The sequence below is a fragment of the Rhizophagus irregularis genome, chromosome 20, assembly GCF_026210795.1.
Source record: "Rhizophagus irregularis chromosome 20, complete sequence".
In the NCBI taxonomy this organism is placed as follows: domain Eukaryota; kingdom Fungi; phylum Glomeromycota; class Glomeromycetes; order Glomerales; family Glomeraceae; genus Rhizophagus; species Rhizophagus irregularis.
Window position 1 is genome coordinate 1,036,347 of NC_089448.1, and position 18,286 is coordinate 1,054,632.

At 33.5% G+C, this 18,286-nt stretch overlaps 5 protein-coding genes across 5 annotated transcripts; 1 reads left to right on the forward strand and 4 right to left on the reverse strand.

The window, feature by feature from the left end:
• Nucleotides 1-1,402: 1,402 nt before the first annotated feature.
• On the reverse strand, nt 1,403-2,468 carry OCT59_012859 (uncharacterized protein; the record flags this gene model as incomplete). Its single annotated transcript, XM_066140416.1, has 4 exons — nt 1,403-1,615; nt 1,695-1,946; nt 2,022-2,140; nt 2,231-2,468. The coding sequence occupies 4 exons, from the start codon at nt 2,466-2,468 to the stop codon at nt 1,403-1,405; spliced, it is 822 nt and encodes a 273-aa protein (XP_066001300.1).
• A 3,925-nt stretch (nt 2,469-6,393) lies between these two features.
• OCT59_012860 (uncharacterized protein) lies at nt 6,394-7,431 on the reverse strand (the record flags this gene model as incomplete). Its single annotated transcript, XM_066140417.1, has 2 exons — nt 6,394-6,699; nt 6,781-7,431. The coding sequence occupies 2 exons, from the start codon at nt 7,429-7,431 to the stop codon at nt 6,394-6,396; spliced, it is 957 nt and encodes a 318-aa protein (XP_066001301.1).
• Nucleotides 7,432-9,357: 1,926 nt separating this feature from the next.
• Nucleotides 9,358-10,042, reverse strand: OCT59_012861 (uncharacterized protein; the record flags this gene model as incomplete). The annotated part of the gene is made up of 5 exons (XM_066140418.1): nt 9,358-9,415; nt 9,509-9,587; nt 9,663-9,681; nt 9,849-9,855; nt 9,987-10,042. The coding sequence occupies 5 exons, from the start codon at nt 10,040-10,042 to the stop codon at nt 9,358-9,360; spliced, it is 219 nt and encodes a 72-aa protein (XP_066001302.1).
• A 2,589-nt stretch (nt 10,043-12,631) lies between these two features.
• OCT59_012862 (uncharacterized protein) lies at nt 12,632-13,108 on the forward strand (the record flags this gene model as incomplete). The annotated part of the gene is made up of 1 exon (XM_025332471.1): nt 12,632-13,108. One exon carries the CDS (start codon nt 12,632-12,634, stop codon nt 13,106-13,108), a length of 477 nt encoding a protein of 158 aa, XP_025171528.1.
• A 2,631-nt stretch (nt 13,109-15,739) lies between these two features.
• OCT59_012863 (uncharacterized protein) lies at nt 15,740-17,039 on the reverse strand (the record flags this gene model as incomplete). The annotated part of the gene is made up of 2 exons (XM_025327390.2): nt 15,740-16,446; nt 16,517-17,039. The coding sequence occupies 2 exons, from the start codon at nt 17,037-17,039 to the stop codon at nt 15,740-15,742; spliced, it is 1,230 nt and encodes a 409-aa protein (XP_025171527.2).
• Nucleotides 17,040-18,286: the final 1,247 nt, after the last annotated feature.

Sequence of the window (18,286 nt, forward strand, 5' to 3'; positions counted from 1 at the left end):
AACAAACACTAGCAAACCCATATAGTTATTCTTACCACAAATTAATATGCCATATGTTTCCAGACCAGCCACGTAACCGTAAACGTTAATAAGATAGTCTAAAGACCCTTTCATAAATTCTGCTAACTTTATAATGCGTTGATTTACAGCGATAGTGCAATGAGGTGGCTTTATCTCGCCAAATATGAGTTCCCTGTCTGCTTCTTCAATATTTACGAGAATCCGAAAGTCCGGCTTCCTACCATGGTTGTGACCATCTAATAAACGTCTCTCTTTAGAACTTTTGGATTCACCATTTGCCCTGTTTCAATAATAAGATGTGAGCATATATTTATATACTGTAGTTAACATTTATGGTGATCATAAAGAATCTTACCAAACTAATGAAAATTCGGCTTTATTAAAAATTTCCTCAAGTATTTGATGACAGTACCGATGGACAAACATATCTTCATCCATTTTTTTATTCTTATTGTAACTCACCGAGGATAAATAGGTAATGCTGCAGGGAAAAAATGAGTATCAATGATAAATTGGTGAAATAGGTTTATTAAACTAAGAACGTACAAATTCCTTGCAACTATCTGCACACAATCAAAAATGTCTTTGTCTTCGCTTGTTAATAATGTATTCCCTTTTACCCAATTATTACGCCACTTTGTATCAAGTTGTTCTTTGTCGCTCAAAAGCTAAAAAAGAAATAAACAATTAATGTGGTTACTGATTGCTAATAATGATTGCAAGGAAGGTACTTACCCTGTTGTATTCAATTATTACTAGGTCAGCGACGGTTGGCAACTCTTTCGGGACCAATAATCTCAGACGAGCCTCTTTCCATATCTTTTCGGAACACTTGACATATTCTGGTTTAAGTTCATTGCAATATATAATCGACGACAGGCACCTGTAAGTAATTACGGAGTAAGGATTATGGCAAATTTCTGTATTTTTTAGACGCACCCTACGGGTGGTTTCACTAGCCCAGTCCCCAACAGCATAAAAAACTTACAATATCATATCGATTTCTTTCGCATATGATAAAATTGGATTGGTTTTCAACTTTTCGATTGATTCCACTTGTAATTTACGAAAATCAGTAGAGATGTTGTACCCATCCTGTGTTATCCACTATATAAAAAAGAACGGGATTAGACTATACCAGGACAAAAATGCCACAAATCGATATTACAATACTTACATCATTCTTGGAGACATTATTTATGACAACATTATCAATCGCATGACTCCACGATAAAATGACCTTAGATAATACGGACTAAATTAACTATTGTTTATTTTGAAAGGCTGTACACCAAAACTTACACTAACCTTATATTTCGTTGAACCTTCCCCTGTTTGTGCTATAAAGGGATTATTGTCGTTCCCATGTGTCATCCCTACATCAGAATCGTTGTGGCCATTTGGCTTTGAGAGGAATGCAAATTAGAAACATAATACAGAAAGTAAAACAAAAACCGTCAAAATTCATGTCAGAATTTACCGAAAAGAGAGAACCGTCATCTCCCCTTTCCTCAGGAGAACTATGTGTTTCATCTTCTACATTTCTTTGTCGTACTGGAGTTTGACTTTCGCCATCTTCGATAGTAGTTTTGGCCTACGTTCAAGTTATTTTGTTTATAACAAATTTAAGGAGGACCTTTAATCTCAAATTGTTGGTTAAAAAATATCCTTACGGGCTTTTGTTTTTTTCCCCTTCTGATTGCTATCATTTCGTCAATGGGTTGTTTACCATTCTCATAGGAACGTTTATGTCCTTGAATAATATTCCCAGCTCCACCGATTTGTAAACTACCACGAGATAAATCACAAGATAAAAATACATTTTCAGCGTTTATCTCATTATTCTCCGCCGCATTATGTTGTTTCACTCTAGGTAAGGACTTCAACCAAAAATTATCGATGCGTCCCATCTTTTTGGAATCGACCTTATACAAAAAATATACCCAGTTAATGTATCAAGGATATCAAAAACTAAAAAAATAAGAGGACTAGTAGCTGACTAGCTGGACTACAGCGGAGACGAAGTCCATAACTATGTGAAGACGAAGTTCCATAGGTAGCTGTATCCAACAGCGGAGACGAAGTCCATAACCATGCAAAGGCGAAGTTCCATGGGTAGCTATAGTAGCGGAGACGAAGTCCATAACCATGCGAAGACGAAGTTCCATGGGTAGCTACTGCTAGCAAATAAGTGGACACATAAAATTACGGAGAACGCTAACCTGAAATTGTTTTTCGAGACGTATTGCATTATTCTTCTCTTCTTCTGTGCCTTTTTCTTTTATCTTCTGCAACTGTGTGTTAAATCTTCTTGTTACGCTCGCTTTATCTAAACCAAAGTTGCTTTTTTTCCAAAACTCGTGGTACTGAACCACGTCCCAGTTGTTGCACAGAGTATTTAGGAAATAATCGAAACCTGGTCCAGGTTCTTTAATTTCAGATAACATTTTATGGTGAGAGAGGTCAGTTTCAACTCATTCGCTCATTTTTTACTCCACATTTTTACACTCATCGGGAATACCAAACCACATCTTGTATTTCCATAGAGAGTAAAGTATAACAGATAACCCGATATGGTAAATGCGTTTGATGAACTTAAAAAATTTCTGATAATTATGTGTTGTCCACTAGTATTCTCCCAGTCCCACAGCAGGAAATATTGGAAACAACGAGATCGTGACCCAAGGTCACAGTTGTCTTATATCACAGTTATTTTCTTCTCCGCAGATTAGTCTACTGCTAAAGAACATATAGCAGCCAAGTATTTCTAGTGGCAGTAAAATACAGGACATAGCTAAAAGTAACAAAACTTAAACACATAACAAAGATGATTTCACAATATGGGAATACCAACAGCGAAGTTTTCCGTTTTTATTCTTCGACTTATGAGTTAATCCAGAATAGGTAAATCATAGCATGTTGTACAAGCCCGCAGTTTCACTAAATAATTCAGGGGATGTACTCCGTGTCATAAAATTTCACTGTAATACAGGCTGGATCTGTGAATTGTATTATTGGTCGACTATGTGATTCGCAGAATATGGATTACATCATTGTGTAATTTACGTGAAGATGAAAAAAAAATGCAGTAGAGTTCTATTACTAGCCCCTACTAAATTTGTCGTCAGCTAGCCATAGGTTTTTTCTTATAAATAGCTTGTAACTGATTTTTTCAAGGCAAATAGGTTGTATATATGTCCCGGCTTAGAGCATAATATGAGCGGTTAAAATTTTCATTGCGTGATCGCACAGATCCAGAATTTGATCTTTCAGCATTTCAATTCTTTCTCTTCGTTACCATCATTACCAACAATATCAATATACCTATTCGCAATTCGTAGACGAGTTTATACTAATGGACAAATGAAATGGCTGCAGTACATTATGAATTAATGTGTCATGATGCGAACAAAGCATTTCACAAACAACCTGCAGAAATAATTTTAAATAAGTAAGTAAGTAAGTACAGTATATCGTAACTCGTAAGACCAGCTACGACAGAGTTTATGGCAATATTCAGTTAACTTTGGCTACGAGGTATGTAATTAAAAAAATATGTATACATATATGAGTTATTTATTGCCTTGCTTACATTCCTGTTATTTGTCTGGTCGCTCAAACTTCATAATTTCATGGAATGGGCCATTTCTTCGAAAGGCTACGCCAAGGCCTCTTTGTCCCTCGTTCCTCGAAAAATCATGAAGATTTTTTTGTATTTATCTTTTCATGTAATCGTCTACATAATTGAATGACCGTCTTGCCGCTCAACCACGCCGTTAACAGAGGAGGTTCTAGGAACCTACGTTCATAGGGCAAGACGCTCAGGGGACACTGTAAGGACCAGTTAATTTCGGGACATGTTATAACAAGAAAGTTATTGTAACTCAGTCTACAAACGGGGATTCAAGAATGTGTCATGTCTATCACACCGAAGATCAAGTTACAAGTTGCAACATAGTAAAAAAAAGGGAGGTATAGCGATAGTTAATTACTAGGTAGGAGTTGGTCATTAAAATATTGGGAGGTTTTTGTGTCATATAAGAAAGAGCGGTTCCATTTTTTTTTCACATGTTGCCTTGGAATTTTAGAAAAAAGAGTTATCACAAAGTGTTCGACTGCAATCAAGATCACAAATAGGTACGTGTTTTGGTATACTTGCGGAGTTGGATTTGACAAATTAATCGTTGATGGCTGTCATCGAATGATGAAATGACAATATTAACATTGGTATTATCTTGGATTCATTTGTTGCCAATAGCTAGTTAGCATATGATCGTCGAATACCTGATTATGCCACTGTTCGAATTCTTGCTCTTGATGGTATAAGTTATTCTGAAATTTAATGCAACGCTAGTCATGGTGGGCACTAACGTGATGGAGACTTGTACCATAGAACTCTTAGGTTGTGAAGTAAATCTTTCTTTGAAAAAAGTAGAACGTTTGCCCACATTAAAATAACCAAGTGAAAACGCTAACTTGCCCAGACGTCATTGTTACTTTGTAATTACAAAAAAATTATATTTAGGATCTCGTGGAGTAATAGAATTGGAGGTCAATGTAGTTACGAAAGATATATGGACAAATTACTTCTCCTGCGTTGTTCTATTATAATTATGTAGTCAGAATATCGGATTACCAATAGGCAACGATAGAAAGCAATTTTGTCTTGTGATATCAAGTCCATGGAAATGATATATTAATCAAAGAATAGCAACTAGGACAAAAATCAGTAGCAGTGCAAAATATTTCATAGTTTCACGAACTATATTCCAAAGAAATACATGAGGAAGTAGCGACCACAGTTAACATTAACATATCGATGTAAAAAAGAAGATAACAACTGCTTACTTTATTTTTCATCTCGCACATAACATATTACCGTATTTAATTTTTTTACTTAGTCTTCCGCAGTATACATACTACCGCCGAAACTATGAAACGATTACATTACACTAATACACTTTAAGTATTACTCTTTCGGAATAGTTACTATTCCTAACGAGAATGATTTTTAAACTATTAATGCTGCTAGTTCGTATTAATGTGCATTGGTAAAGCTATTTTTATCTACGCCATTACCATGTGACACTCTGAACAATGATTAGAGTATCACGTGTTATCCGCAGGACTATTAATTGTTTTCTGTCGTTGACTACTAACTAGCAAATTGTCGAATGATTTCATCTCTGTTCTTAGAAACATTAAATTACTGTGATTTATCAACAAAGTGAACTACTTCCTCGACTAGACTTTTTCTGGGAATTTCTTGGCAAAAATGATCAACAAAATAATTTTATTAAATTTCGATTCACGTAATTCTTGGAATATTTAGTCAAGTATTCGATGATATAATTATATTGTATTTTTGTTGTCGCTCATTACCCTCTCCATCAACAATGTCATTTACAAAAAGTGGTGTTAATAATAACAGATAGTAGAATAATTGGATATCAGAGATTGTTTCGATTACTAAAAAAACAATTACCGTAATCCCGCTAATGTTTTTTCGGCAGACAACAGGAACAATGATTTACAGGGAAGAGAAGAAGAGAAGCGAATAACAAAAAAATATTTCTCTTTTGATGCACGTCATTTGTAAGAATCATCTTTTGGAAATGATCAACCATATTGCGCTATTTCTAGAATTTTCTAAATTATAACCTCATATCAATAATCAATCACAAGGCTCTAAAGATTAACATATGGATCAACAGTTCGAATAAAATATTTTTCTTTAATGGAGACCGCAATAAACTATTTAAATGAAAATACTAAGACTCAGTTAATTGATACGAAGGTACAGTTAAATGATACAGAGACTCGGGTGGCGCCTTCGAAATCACATAAAGTGGAACGGGAGTTAGGCATGGGTGAATGGTATGAAGCAAAATGCTTTATTCAAGAGAGACGAGTTCTTCAAAACTAGGGCCTTGAACTGGATGAAAGAGATAATCAAAAATTTTATGCGATAATTATAAGCGACAAAAGTAATAAAGTATTTCACGATTAATGAGAAAATTTAGAACAAGCAAAAACACATAAGTAGTTATATTTTTCTGTTTATATTCTAGCAATGAGAATAACTTTGCCTATTAAGGGAACACAGTGATACAAGCTTCGGTGGCTTAGAAATTGTGTATTTAACACGCTCAAAGCTAATACGTTCTTTATTAATGATGAGAAATCGTGGATACAAGATAACAAGACTAGAACATCTATTGCCCATTGCTCGCCAACTTTATTTTACCAGTATATTGCATTGGACAAAATCTATGATATCAATAGCATATGCATTAAGGGCAATGTAGGCAAAAAAATATTTATTATTTTTCTGGAATATAATTATTATGTACGTGACATACTATACTACCATTATGCTCTTTTTATACAAATACCATAAGGACGAATGTCACATTCATTTGGTGAAATCCAATACTCACCAACTCCTGTTATGTCCTTTGAAATCTTTCTTAGAGTTTTCGGGTTAACCCGATTCTGAAATACAAAAATATACCTTTCACCGTTCAACTCAAAACTACGTGAGTAGCTAGCTGCAACATCGATATCTGGTGTTGAGTATATTCCTTTGCCAAAGTTAAAGAGGAGTCCTTTAGAAAGCAGGTATCCGTCTGCTGCAATTGATTTTGCATTCTTATAGTCAGTTCCATGGTATGAGACCTGAAAGCAGATATAAGCAAATAAATTATATCCATCTTTTTAAGGTAACGTTTATAATTGAGAAATCTTAGCATTACATACTGCCCATTCGTTTTGTGGAATTTCGCCTATTTGAAAATCAACACCAAGCCAACCATTTCCTTCTGGATATTTGTTAATTACATTAAGGGCGATTCGATTCCAACCACAAGGCCTATTATAGATTTCACCACCACGTGTAAAATTTAGTCCATCATCCTTAATATTTGTTAAATCAAAGTCGAATTGTGGGCTGAGTAAACTATCTGGTAAAATAGTTTCATAAGGAGTGGGAGTTCTATCTGGCGGACCGCCTCCTCGTAGTCTGAGTACCACAAACAATGTAGAATCATTCATAATCCTATAATCGCTTAATCGCCTGTCATCCTCAAGTTGTTTGCCATCAAAAATTAATCGTTGTTGATCTGGAGGTATTCCTCCAGCATTATAAATTCTCAGTTTGAGTTGTTCAACTGTCTCTGAAAAATCCAGATGATCTATGACGATAAGTTCACCGGTAAGCGTTTTGATGCCCACTTTTGACGAAGATGTTTGAACAAATCCATATTCATATGGACACAACAAGCTCCTGTCAAATTTTTGACGGTTATATACTTTAATTTCATCGTTACTTTTATCGTAACAGAATGTGAATGGGAAATCACCAAAGGAAGTGAGGATAGCTCGAATCAATGTTTTACTATCAATATTCATTATAGAATCGTAAATGGGACTATTTCGTTATTAGCGACTTTTAAATAGTCAAGTAAATTCAGGGGTAAGTTTTTTTAGGTAGCTAACGTGCATGGACTTTGGGATGTTTATATTTATAATTTCAATGTTAACAAGGCGTGCAGACTACATATGTCATATATGATAAATCCTGATATGGGAAAATAATAAAGTCTATTATTAATACTACAAATTTTCAGTCCGATACATTTTCCGGATCTACAAATTTTGGACCAAAGGAACACAATGCACTCGTGGATGCATTGACCAATCCTGACAAAGGCGGATATTGAGGTTTATGAATTCTATTGTGGTGCAGTATTCCGAAAATGGAAAACTTGGGTGAACAGATAGAAACAAAATTCCTTATTATAATGGAGCCAAATAAAGAATAATTCCAAAAGGTAATACATGTTACTCATTTTTTATTACTTAATGCAAAAGATAAACGAAATTAGGCAAGTTATCGGAATTGCACATTAATTATTCCAGCATTTGGTGATACAATTTATTACGTTAAAATACTACTGTGGACTGTCTGTAGAACGTTTGAAGAAACAAAGGACCAGTCCCTGAACATCTACCCTATAGTCATTCTTCAAACTTCTTCTCAACCAGTTCAAAAAATATATTAGTCGTGGTCTATTAACGTAATCGATTGCTCGTCTATAATTTTGTTGATATGGATTGCATAACCTAACATACTGTGTGTGATTATCGTGCATTTTCAGTTGCAACATCATCGTAAATGCCTGGATGACATTCCAAAGGAATATTAAATAACTACTTAGAGCCAAAGTACATTATAATATCCCTTATTACATAAATATTACAAGACATCTTCGACTTTTTTGTATATTACGTAATATATAATCTAGCTCTTTGCATAGAAAAGAATGATACAGTACATATAATCCGGATAAATCAAACATCAGCCAGGTGATAACTAAATTGTTATCGCAAAAGATGTTGACATATATGGATTGAGATGATATCTATTGTTAGTGCTGTATCACATTCTATCGATTAAAATATCTGGTGATACATATTTCATTACGAAAAATTCACCACATACCATTTTTGCCTGAAGAGATGATCAATGGTATGATGATGCAATGCATAGTAGTGAAACTGGCTAAAGCAACTTGAATAAGCATAACCGATCACTGATTAGGGATTATGTCAACGAACAAGAAACTTACTGGAGCATGAGATCTGAATACGAATAATTGCCTTGCTTTCGGCTAAAAATTTCAACGACCAGAAGTCGCCAAAGTAACGTGATTTTGCCAAGAGATTTCCGAGACGGCCCGTCCCGGAAATTACAGAACGGAGTGAACTGAAAAAATTTCACTGGTGAGATACCTCTGAGGAGTGTGGCGTATTACCACGTGAATTGTTTGTGAACTGAGTTCACTGCTAGGAATTGGCATTTTCTGCTTTTTTACTCCAAAAGATTTTCTGAAACAGTAAGTTACCATTGAGCGTTGAATTTTCTGAAGGGGAAGTATAATAGGATACTCTACTTTGTAGAAACTATTCTTGACCAAAAGTCTCCAACACGCTAATATAAATCTACTTCTACATTATCGTCTAACGACCATCAGTACTATAGTGTTGGTATTCAATAAGGAAAGAATATTGATTTACTGAGTGAGCTTTTCCTTCAATTGTATCTTGACCTCAGTATTCGAAACTGTTGGAACTGAATTATTGACGAATCTATTGTGAAGTTTGAGGAAAAAAAGAAATAATCGTTATTTCGTAATCCATAAAGGAAGTAGAGAAATCTGGGAATCCAAACAGCCAAACTGTTTGCAGGAAAGCTATAACAACGAATAAGAGACCAACCGATTCCAACTTTTAACCCGTTGTATTTGATTTACTTTCGTAATGGAAATAACTTCTTTATTCCGGTTTAAATTCTTCCTGCTGTTTGTTTGAAAACTGGATTCTTATTTTTTTTCTACGTTCAAAACGATCACGAATTAAGTATCCGATTGTTTTATAGGATGATTATGATTACAGATTAATAACAAAAATATCACCTTTCTTCTACCTTTTCATATTCCGAAGGAAATACCCTCCACTTGTTTCTTTGTCATCTCCTACATCAGTAGTTACATCAACAATGTTATCTACAAAAAAATTCGGGTTGTTTTAAAACATGGTAACAATATTCAAATAATAGGACAATATATCGTCCAACTTACTGTTTTTCTTGCTCAATATCTAACTTAAACTAAATAATACCAATTCGCATTATTTTTTGGTCTTTCATTCAAGACATCAAAAGATTGGTCTAAATAATAAGCACAATATACTGAGTCCCGCTGTCCCGCTCACATGTTACAATAGATCAAACATCAAAGGCGGAAGAATTAATAATAAACTATTACCATAATACTAAAATGCGAATATATAATATTTCGATTACTAAAAAAGTATACTGCATGACCATTATGTAATTATATTTTGATTGTTCTCTCACTATACTCCTAATTTCGATTATTGTATGCTTGTTCTCGATCACATACATCCCGGCATCTATATTTTTTACTATTACAGTATCCTCTTCGTTTTGCATTACCATTTTTAAAGAATTATTTTCCGTTATAGATATCGTATCCGAATCATCTTATGTCGGATGAATTTTTTACTTTTCTCACACCAGAAGAGTATCCAAGTAGTCCATATATATTCCCGTTATTGACTCTTACAACTATTACATTTTTAACTATACTATTCTTGCTTATTCTTGGAATGTTCCGAACTACAGTATGATTATTGTGCACTACGTACAATACAGATCACGAAAACTGTGATTTCTTCTGTATTCTGTTTTGTCGTTGACACCCAAGCATTTACAAGCTATACAGGTTATTTAGTGAAGCTTCGAAAAGCTGCCATTTCGTACATTTAATATTTCACTAGTCTTTCTAAAGGAACACAATATTGCGCAGTTTATTCTATAATAGAATTCCAATATACGATGCCTATCCTAATTAAGTAATTTATTATATATTATGCCCTGTGGCTTATATGATCTGCACTACTATTCCTTATTTGTGATGGCCTTAGAACATGCTAGTAATTCTAGGAAAGTAAGGTAACCGTGACCTTCGGGTCACAGTCTCGTTATTTAGAAATTTTGTGCTGCATGGTCAATATTGTACTACGTGAGCATGCTTGCCGATGATAAATAAAATCTAGAACTGGAACTGATTGATTACCTGAGCCACATCGGATATCTTTACAAATCACACTAAAAATTCAAGAGGAAAACTCGTTATATTATTATACTTGAGGCCTGAAGAAAACGAACATGTACAGTGCCCGGAAAAAAGTCAGTAACCACGTAAAAAATTAGCAATTAGTTAGTGAAGTTCACCACTAAGTAAACTTTTTTTCATAATAAATAAATCGCCTTTCATAGATTAAGTAATATTGTGCGTCATAATGAATTACATTTATCCTAAAATTTTTAAGCTAATTAAATTCAAAATGAATTATATAGTGCAATTTTTATTTGAAAATTTTGTATTTTTATAATAAATTTTCAATTATAAATAACTGTTAAATTTTTTAGTCTTAATATGTTGTGATTAATTAAGAAAATTTGTTGGCCATGTTAAAAAACATGGGTCCTTAAAATTTCAGGTTAACTGGATTTATATTCATTAAGTTCGCTTTGTTTAAATGCAAAATTTCGTGATGAATCACGTGATTAAAGATCATTTCTATTTATTTATAGCTTGTTTGTCGATCATTTATTAAGTAAATTTATGTCTCAATTTTCCCCGTACATTTCAAACTTCTTATTGAAAGAATGTCAGCAAAATTTAAAAAAAATTTATAGATTTTAAGTGCAAGTTTTATAAAATAACAAAGATAATCAGTAACTAATTACATGATCGATTGTAAAATTTTGTAATTAAGTCAAGCAAACCTTAGTAAGTATGAATCCGATTAATCTTAAATTTTAAAGAACCATGTTTTTTAACATAACCAACAAGTTTGCTTATTCGATTAGAATACTTCAAGACCAAAAAATTTAATGATTAATTATAACCAGAAATTTTGTTAGAAACACTGAAATATATGGACAAAAATTGTAATAAATAACTCAATATAGATCAAATTAATACGAAATTTTCAGGATATATATAATTCATTATAATACACAGCTTTACTTATTTCATAAAGAGTAATTTTATTAGTATAAAAAAAAGTTTACTTAATAGTAAACTTTGTTAATTAATTGCTAATTTTTTAATTGCTTACTGACTTTTTTCTGGGCACTGTATGTATTTAGTGAAACTGAGCTACGCTCACTTCGTAGGCTTCGCCACTGCTTCGCCTATAATATATATTAGGTGACAAATATGATATTACGATTGGTCTATTGCTTTAGATGAAGAAAGTGACACGTTCCGCAAAAAAAAGAAATTACGAATTCCTAGTGATCTGAAAAAGTATACGGGACTGTTATTGAAAGTTCTCGAATACGAAATAGGTATTTGGGTGCTCTTTGGAGGGTTACGCCCTCTCTCATATAGTCATTTATTAACTGCATGTACATTTATCATTGTTGATTTTTGACACGAATCATGTTCCACATTATGTATGTACTTTTTTGTTTGAATATGCAAAGTTAATATTTATTTTTTATTTTTCTCTATTTTCAGACTTAATAATTATGAGTGATCTCCTACATCAATAACGGAAATTTATTGGTTAGTTGCGGGGTACATGGAACTTTATCAAAAGTGTTGGTATTCGTTAACTGAGGACACTTGTATGAATCTTCGGAGTTTAGGTGTAACCTCTAGAATAATTTCCAAGTTAGTTCAAATGCAAGCATATGAAAATACCAAAAAGAAGCGTTACTGAAAGAACAATTCCCATAGCTGCTCGCAACACATGTCATAGATACATGACCACGAATACTTTATCGTCATAGTGGCACAACTTCGATACTGCTACTAGGTCATCTTCATTTTTTCCTTCGCCTGCTAAGCTATTTGTGACGTGTCGTTATTTTCGTAGCTTAACGTTAAGATCGATAATCCGGGGGAATTGTTTCTCTAAGCATTCCTCTGTACCGATTTTATATGTATAAATACCTCTAGACTCTGCACTGTTTGACATTAAAAAAACCGCAAAAAAAAATAAAATCAAAATGAAATTCAACATTTTTTTGCTCCTTTTGGCCACCTTTCTTGCTGTTGGGTCGCCTCAGGAAATACAAATACATCCAGGCGAATATCTTATTCAAAACATTCATACCAATAAATATTGGGCAAAGCCAGATTTGGCTTTTGGCATTCCTCTACAAACCGAGGGTAATGTAGTATGGAAAATTTTTGCCGTTGGCAAAAATTTCTACATTAGACCCCTCTCTCATGTTCAGTTATCACTCGCATTATTAGTAAATGACAAACTTCTTAGACTCAGGGAAACTACTCCGAATCCACAGAATCTACAATGGATAATACATCCTTCCGGTAGCAATGTAGCTATTCAATCTGCTGCGGATTCAAAAAAGTATGTAAATACAGATGTCTATAATAAGATTGATTATCTTTCTCAAGGTTCTGATGCTGAACCGATGTGGAGATTAGTACATTATGCTCCTAAAAGGACCAAACTTCTATAAATTCTTTTAAATATTTTTTTACTATTGTCTATAACATGTAACTAAAGGTATACTTTGTACAAATTGTATAATTTTTTGTATCTGAAGTATACTGTATATATATTTTTTGTATCTTTTTGAAACTAGAGTTAGACAATTACTATAAATAAAGCAAGGTCATACATATTGCTTAAAAACATGGTTCTGTTTCATATTTGTCAATAATTTTTTGATATGAGATGTCTCACTATATTGCCAGAATGCGTAAATAACAATATAGTTTCTTCAATTTCGTAAAAATAGAATTCTATCTTCTGTGCCAAATTTTAGTGTGGGTATTACATGCATTGATTTACAAAGATAATTTGTCCGAAGTGAAATGAAGGACTTTAATTGTTTTGACAAGCGATAAAAAATTTCATAATAAGCTTGAGAGTTTCGCCCATCTCTGTTTTCTTTTTGTATTCCTTCATAATTTCTTCAGTATAACCCACTTTATTCACCTCTTCGAGGGTGAGCGTACCACCCAAAAAATAATGAAGAATCAGCTGCAGTAGTTTCGCCTATTAATCATACAGTCGTTTGTAGTGGACAAATATCAAATAGGCAGTTATACCAATAATAACAGAAAACTATGCATTATAACTTAGATCTGAACATAATATCGGAGCTATATATGAGCTGTATGTGGAAATAATTAAAGTAAGTTTTGCGTATCTGGTGTTTTTCATTTACTGCTCTCAGTTTCAAAAGAATGTTCATTTGCGTTTGATGTCACGATAGTAAAATGTTGTACCGCTCGAAGTCTATTGCTGTTTGTATCTGTTTCTGGTGGGTCGCTATTTTCAACTATTATTCCTCGCTTGTTCTTTCTTGAAGACAGTGAATATTATGTACTACATATTACAAAACTATTATTATTCGGTTTTTGTCATTAACAACTCTGTAGCCATAATCATTAGAACAATCTATAACGCCTATCCTAATTAAGTAATTTAATATCATCAGTGTAGCGTGGCAATTAAATATTTCAATTTTTATGCTTCGTTTTCTAGTGCACTAGTTGACCATTCCCACTGGTGGTATAAGTCATAACTCATAAAGGTATATATTTGCCTCTGTGGAATATCATGTGATAAATAGTATAGATAAACTATGCGGAAACTATAGATTTTTGTTTTGGATAGTAATTGAGAATAGTGCTTTCTAAGCATTTCCCAAGAATGTTTCTACCATTTCGCTTAATAATTTAGTCTGTATTTTTTTTTCTTTAAAAGCGGACTACAATTTTACTATAAACGCTCCATGTTATAAAAATTCTTTATAACGACTAAATATATTTTGGAATTTGTTATTCTATTATATGGCGAGCATGCATCTTTGACGAAGAAAATACCTAATGTGTTTTGGAATAATTCAGATATTTGATTGGGAGAATACTGGAAGAAACACTTGACCCTCAGTTCAGAGTTATTAGTAGATGATGCTGAGTGAACTAAATAAGAGACTATACTGTAGATATTTTTCTTTATGGAGCGGAGAAAAATTTCATGTCAATGATTCTAGCATTTCATACTAAAATACTATAAACAAAAAAAAACATTTCTTAATCTACTTCGTAGGCTCCGCCTAGATCATATTTATTTTTCAATAAAGTATGTCTTTTAACATAATTACATAACAATCGGACATTAGTTTTTCTTCATCGTCTATACTTGTATGATTCGTGATAACCTCCACAGAAATATCTAAACATAAGAGCCAGTGTTAGCTGTTAGTATTATTCAAAGGGTACATGCAAGTAAATAAACGTAATGGGATTTCAATACTTACTTCCATCACTAAGACTAAGGTCAGTAAGCTTTTTGATTTTTTCGACAAGTTTTTTCAATCGTCGGTTCTCCCGGTCTTTGATTATTAATTTAGAACATACAATAACGTGAAAGTGCTTTCTTCCAGGTTGTTCTTCCCAGTGCTTGCTAACAAGTTCTGTTACCTCGAGCTTTTCTAGAACATCAATTTTTACCTTTTTTACCTTCCATAGCTCCAAGTGATTGTGCTCGATATAAATGACATCATTAATTCTTCTCTCGATCTCTTTGAAAATAATCGTTCTGAGACAATTAATATTTGCAATTATGGGACCTTAATGGTAAATGACTCAGGATTTTCCTCTATTTCATGACAAAGATGACAAGTAAGCTCAATTTTGATCATAATGTTATATTTATTAAATGCTGTAATGATATTTTTTTCAAATAAACATTTTTCGTTAACAGATTCTTTACTATTCCAATACCATCTAACTTGACCACGAGTAAACTTGCACATAACTAATTTGCATAAATGTCCGCCATTCATTAAACATTCTTCCGCTCCACATTTTTTGGCATTTCCGTTGGGAATTTGAAGAGTTTGTCAACATCATGACCCTCATATGCACTAGAACTAGTGAATGAACATACGAAAAAAACGTAAATGCAAACCTCCATGTAATGGACATGATATAGTGAGAGTTTTAACAGTTAATAGTAGACAAATAAAAATTTATTCAATTCTTTGTTAATTAAGAATAACAAATATCGTTACATCAGTTATTGATTGATATAATAAAATGCGTCATATAATTGATAATTTATTGATGGCAGTGCACTATCCTTTTTGAATAAGTTTCAATATCTCATCTAGCTTTTGATTCATCCCATTAATTTCTGTTTTAAGCTCGTTAGTTTCTGATCTAAGTCCACTAATCTCTTCTATAACTTGTCCCATCTCTGAGCTTAATAGACGATGCGTTTCTAATTCTATACAATTTTGTATGCCATACTGCTTAGGTTGCCCTATTTTTCCATACATGGCATCAGTTCCAGCAGTTTCGAATGCTATAACCACCTCCGGTTTTATATGAACGTGTAAATGACCATGGCACTCTTTTGCCTGATAGTCTTTAGATTCTAGAGATTCCCATTTCCCAAAGTTGAACGCAAAAAGTTCAACAGGATTTTTGATCTGTTGCTTACAGATATTTTCTACCAAATATGTAGACATGAAGTATCCCAGCACCCAAATCCATAAATTCCTATCGATAACTAAATGCTTGTTCGTTTTATGATTGTTTGGTCTAGTATTCTTGTCATATGTATTGTATGTTCCGGGATGAGAACATATTAGAATTTCACGTACATCATCCTGTTGGAATACACATATCCAACTGTCTTTCCCATCTTCTCCAATGACTATACGTTCTTTCTCCACGTACCAGTTACAATACCGAGGGAAACGAACTTGCTGTGGAGCCATTCCAGCACAAAAAACAGGAGGCTCTTCATGGTTCGAGTTGTGGTTCTTACTAGGACGCTCTAATAAAAATTCGGGATAGTCATGTATAATACGTTCGGGACTCATCACGAATACACTTCAAATTCTCACCTTTAAGAGAGGGGGCTTTCCAGACATTTTTTTTATTACTCTCAGGTGGAGGAGGATACTTACAATCTGAGTGATGCCCGCAATAAATTTTAGAAGGTATAGAGTTCATAGTAGGCTGAATAGGAGCTGGCAGTTTGTATTTTCTCCGAACACTATTTACATAACTCCTTGCAGCCTTTAGTGTATTCGGCAAGTCACCGGACAAATTATATAACATATCAAACCATGTAACGGGGTCCAACTGCATGACATAATCCCATTCTTTTTGGTTATTATTCGGGAGTAACTCAATCCTGTAAGCAACCTGGAAATTACGATTTTCTTTTTTATCCATAAACTCCAGACACTTGTTACCCATCTTAATCAGTCCTTCGGCAAGTATAGTAGGTGGACCAAAAATATCACTGATCATTCCAATTTTTACTAGTGGACTTGACCACCAGCTTATTTCCCGATAAATACAATACCATTCATTGTGGACTTCGTATTCATCATTACACCCTAGTTCCTTTTCAGAAGACATTCTTCCACGTAATTGGTTATGGAAAAATAAAATATTATTAGTATTCGTTATTTTTAATTGGAAATATTTTCTTGTTCATGTTCTGACAGGATTTGATAAATAGAATACCACAAAAATATTTGTTCACAAAGCGAAGCGATACTCTCCAGGTATTTTCATTCCCAAAAATTCTCACGTAGTGGAAGAGCTCTGCTAAATAGAGAAATCATTTTCATACTTGTTATATTTGCCACACTAGTACTTATTGAGAAGTAATGCCGATAAAAATCAGCAATCCGGGATAAACATTCTCAGGAAAATAAAGTAATTACATTATTTTTTTTGTTGATCGATATGAGGCTAATGCAAGCGATTACACAAATTACGGATTAGCATTAATTACACATGCAATAATTTCGAAAAAAGATAAAAACGAAATTAGATCAGTTCCAACATTTGGAGACGTTAAAATATTGCGGACGATATTTATACTGTACATAGCATTGTATTTTATTATCACACCATCACACCTAAATCATGAAATGATATGCTACATATCCATTGTCCACTCATATTCTTCTCCGCAGTCGTCCACTCATATTCTTTCCACGTTATCCCATACGTCATTCCTTCCCCGTCGTCCACTCATATTCTTCCCACGTTATCTTCTACCTTGTGATAACAGCAGTCGATATCCATTTATACAATATCATGTGCCCTTTGGGTCTCCGGATCTATGACTGCGGTTAATTATTTTTCCCGTTTATTTATCTAACCCCTAGGTAGAACCATACATTCGTTATTAAAATAGCAACAATGAATTACGAAAAAAAATTCAAACTAGGGTATAAATCGATGTTTTATAAGGGACAAAGTAATAAAAATATCCAACGTGATTACAGGACACCTTAGGAATACGATATACCGTTTCAAGGCCACAAAAATAACATAACTAGTATCATATCCATTCCTAGAAAAAATTACTAGTGCTTCATTCGCTTTTCATGTTAATATTCCTAATAGTTAAAAGTCATGTGAAGAGACTGTGAGCTGAGTTCACCGATAAATCATGTTAATACGCTACATTCCTACATTCCTGTTGATATTAGAAACTTCAATCACGAAACGTTGGCTATACTAGTTGGTGAAACTGTTAAATGGTAAAGATACGAGAAACAAGTTCAATCACGCTTTAGCGCCTTACAGGGAAAATATTTCAAGATCACATGAGATGAGACCTTCAGGTATCGATATCATATGACCAATAT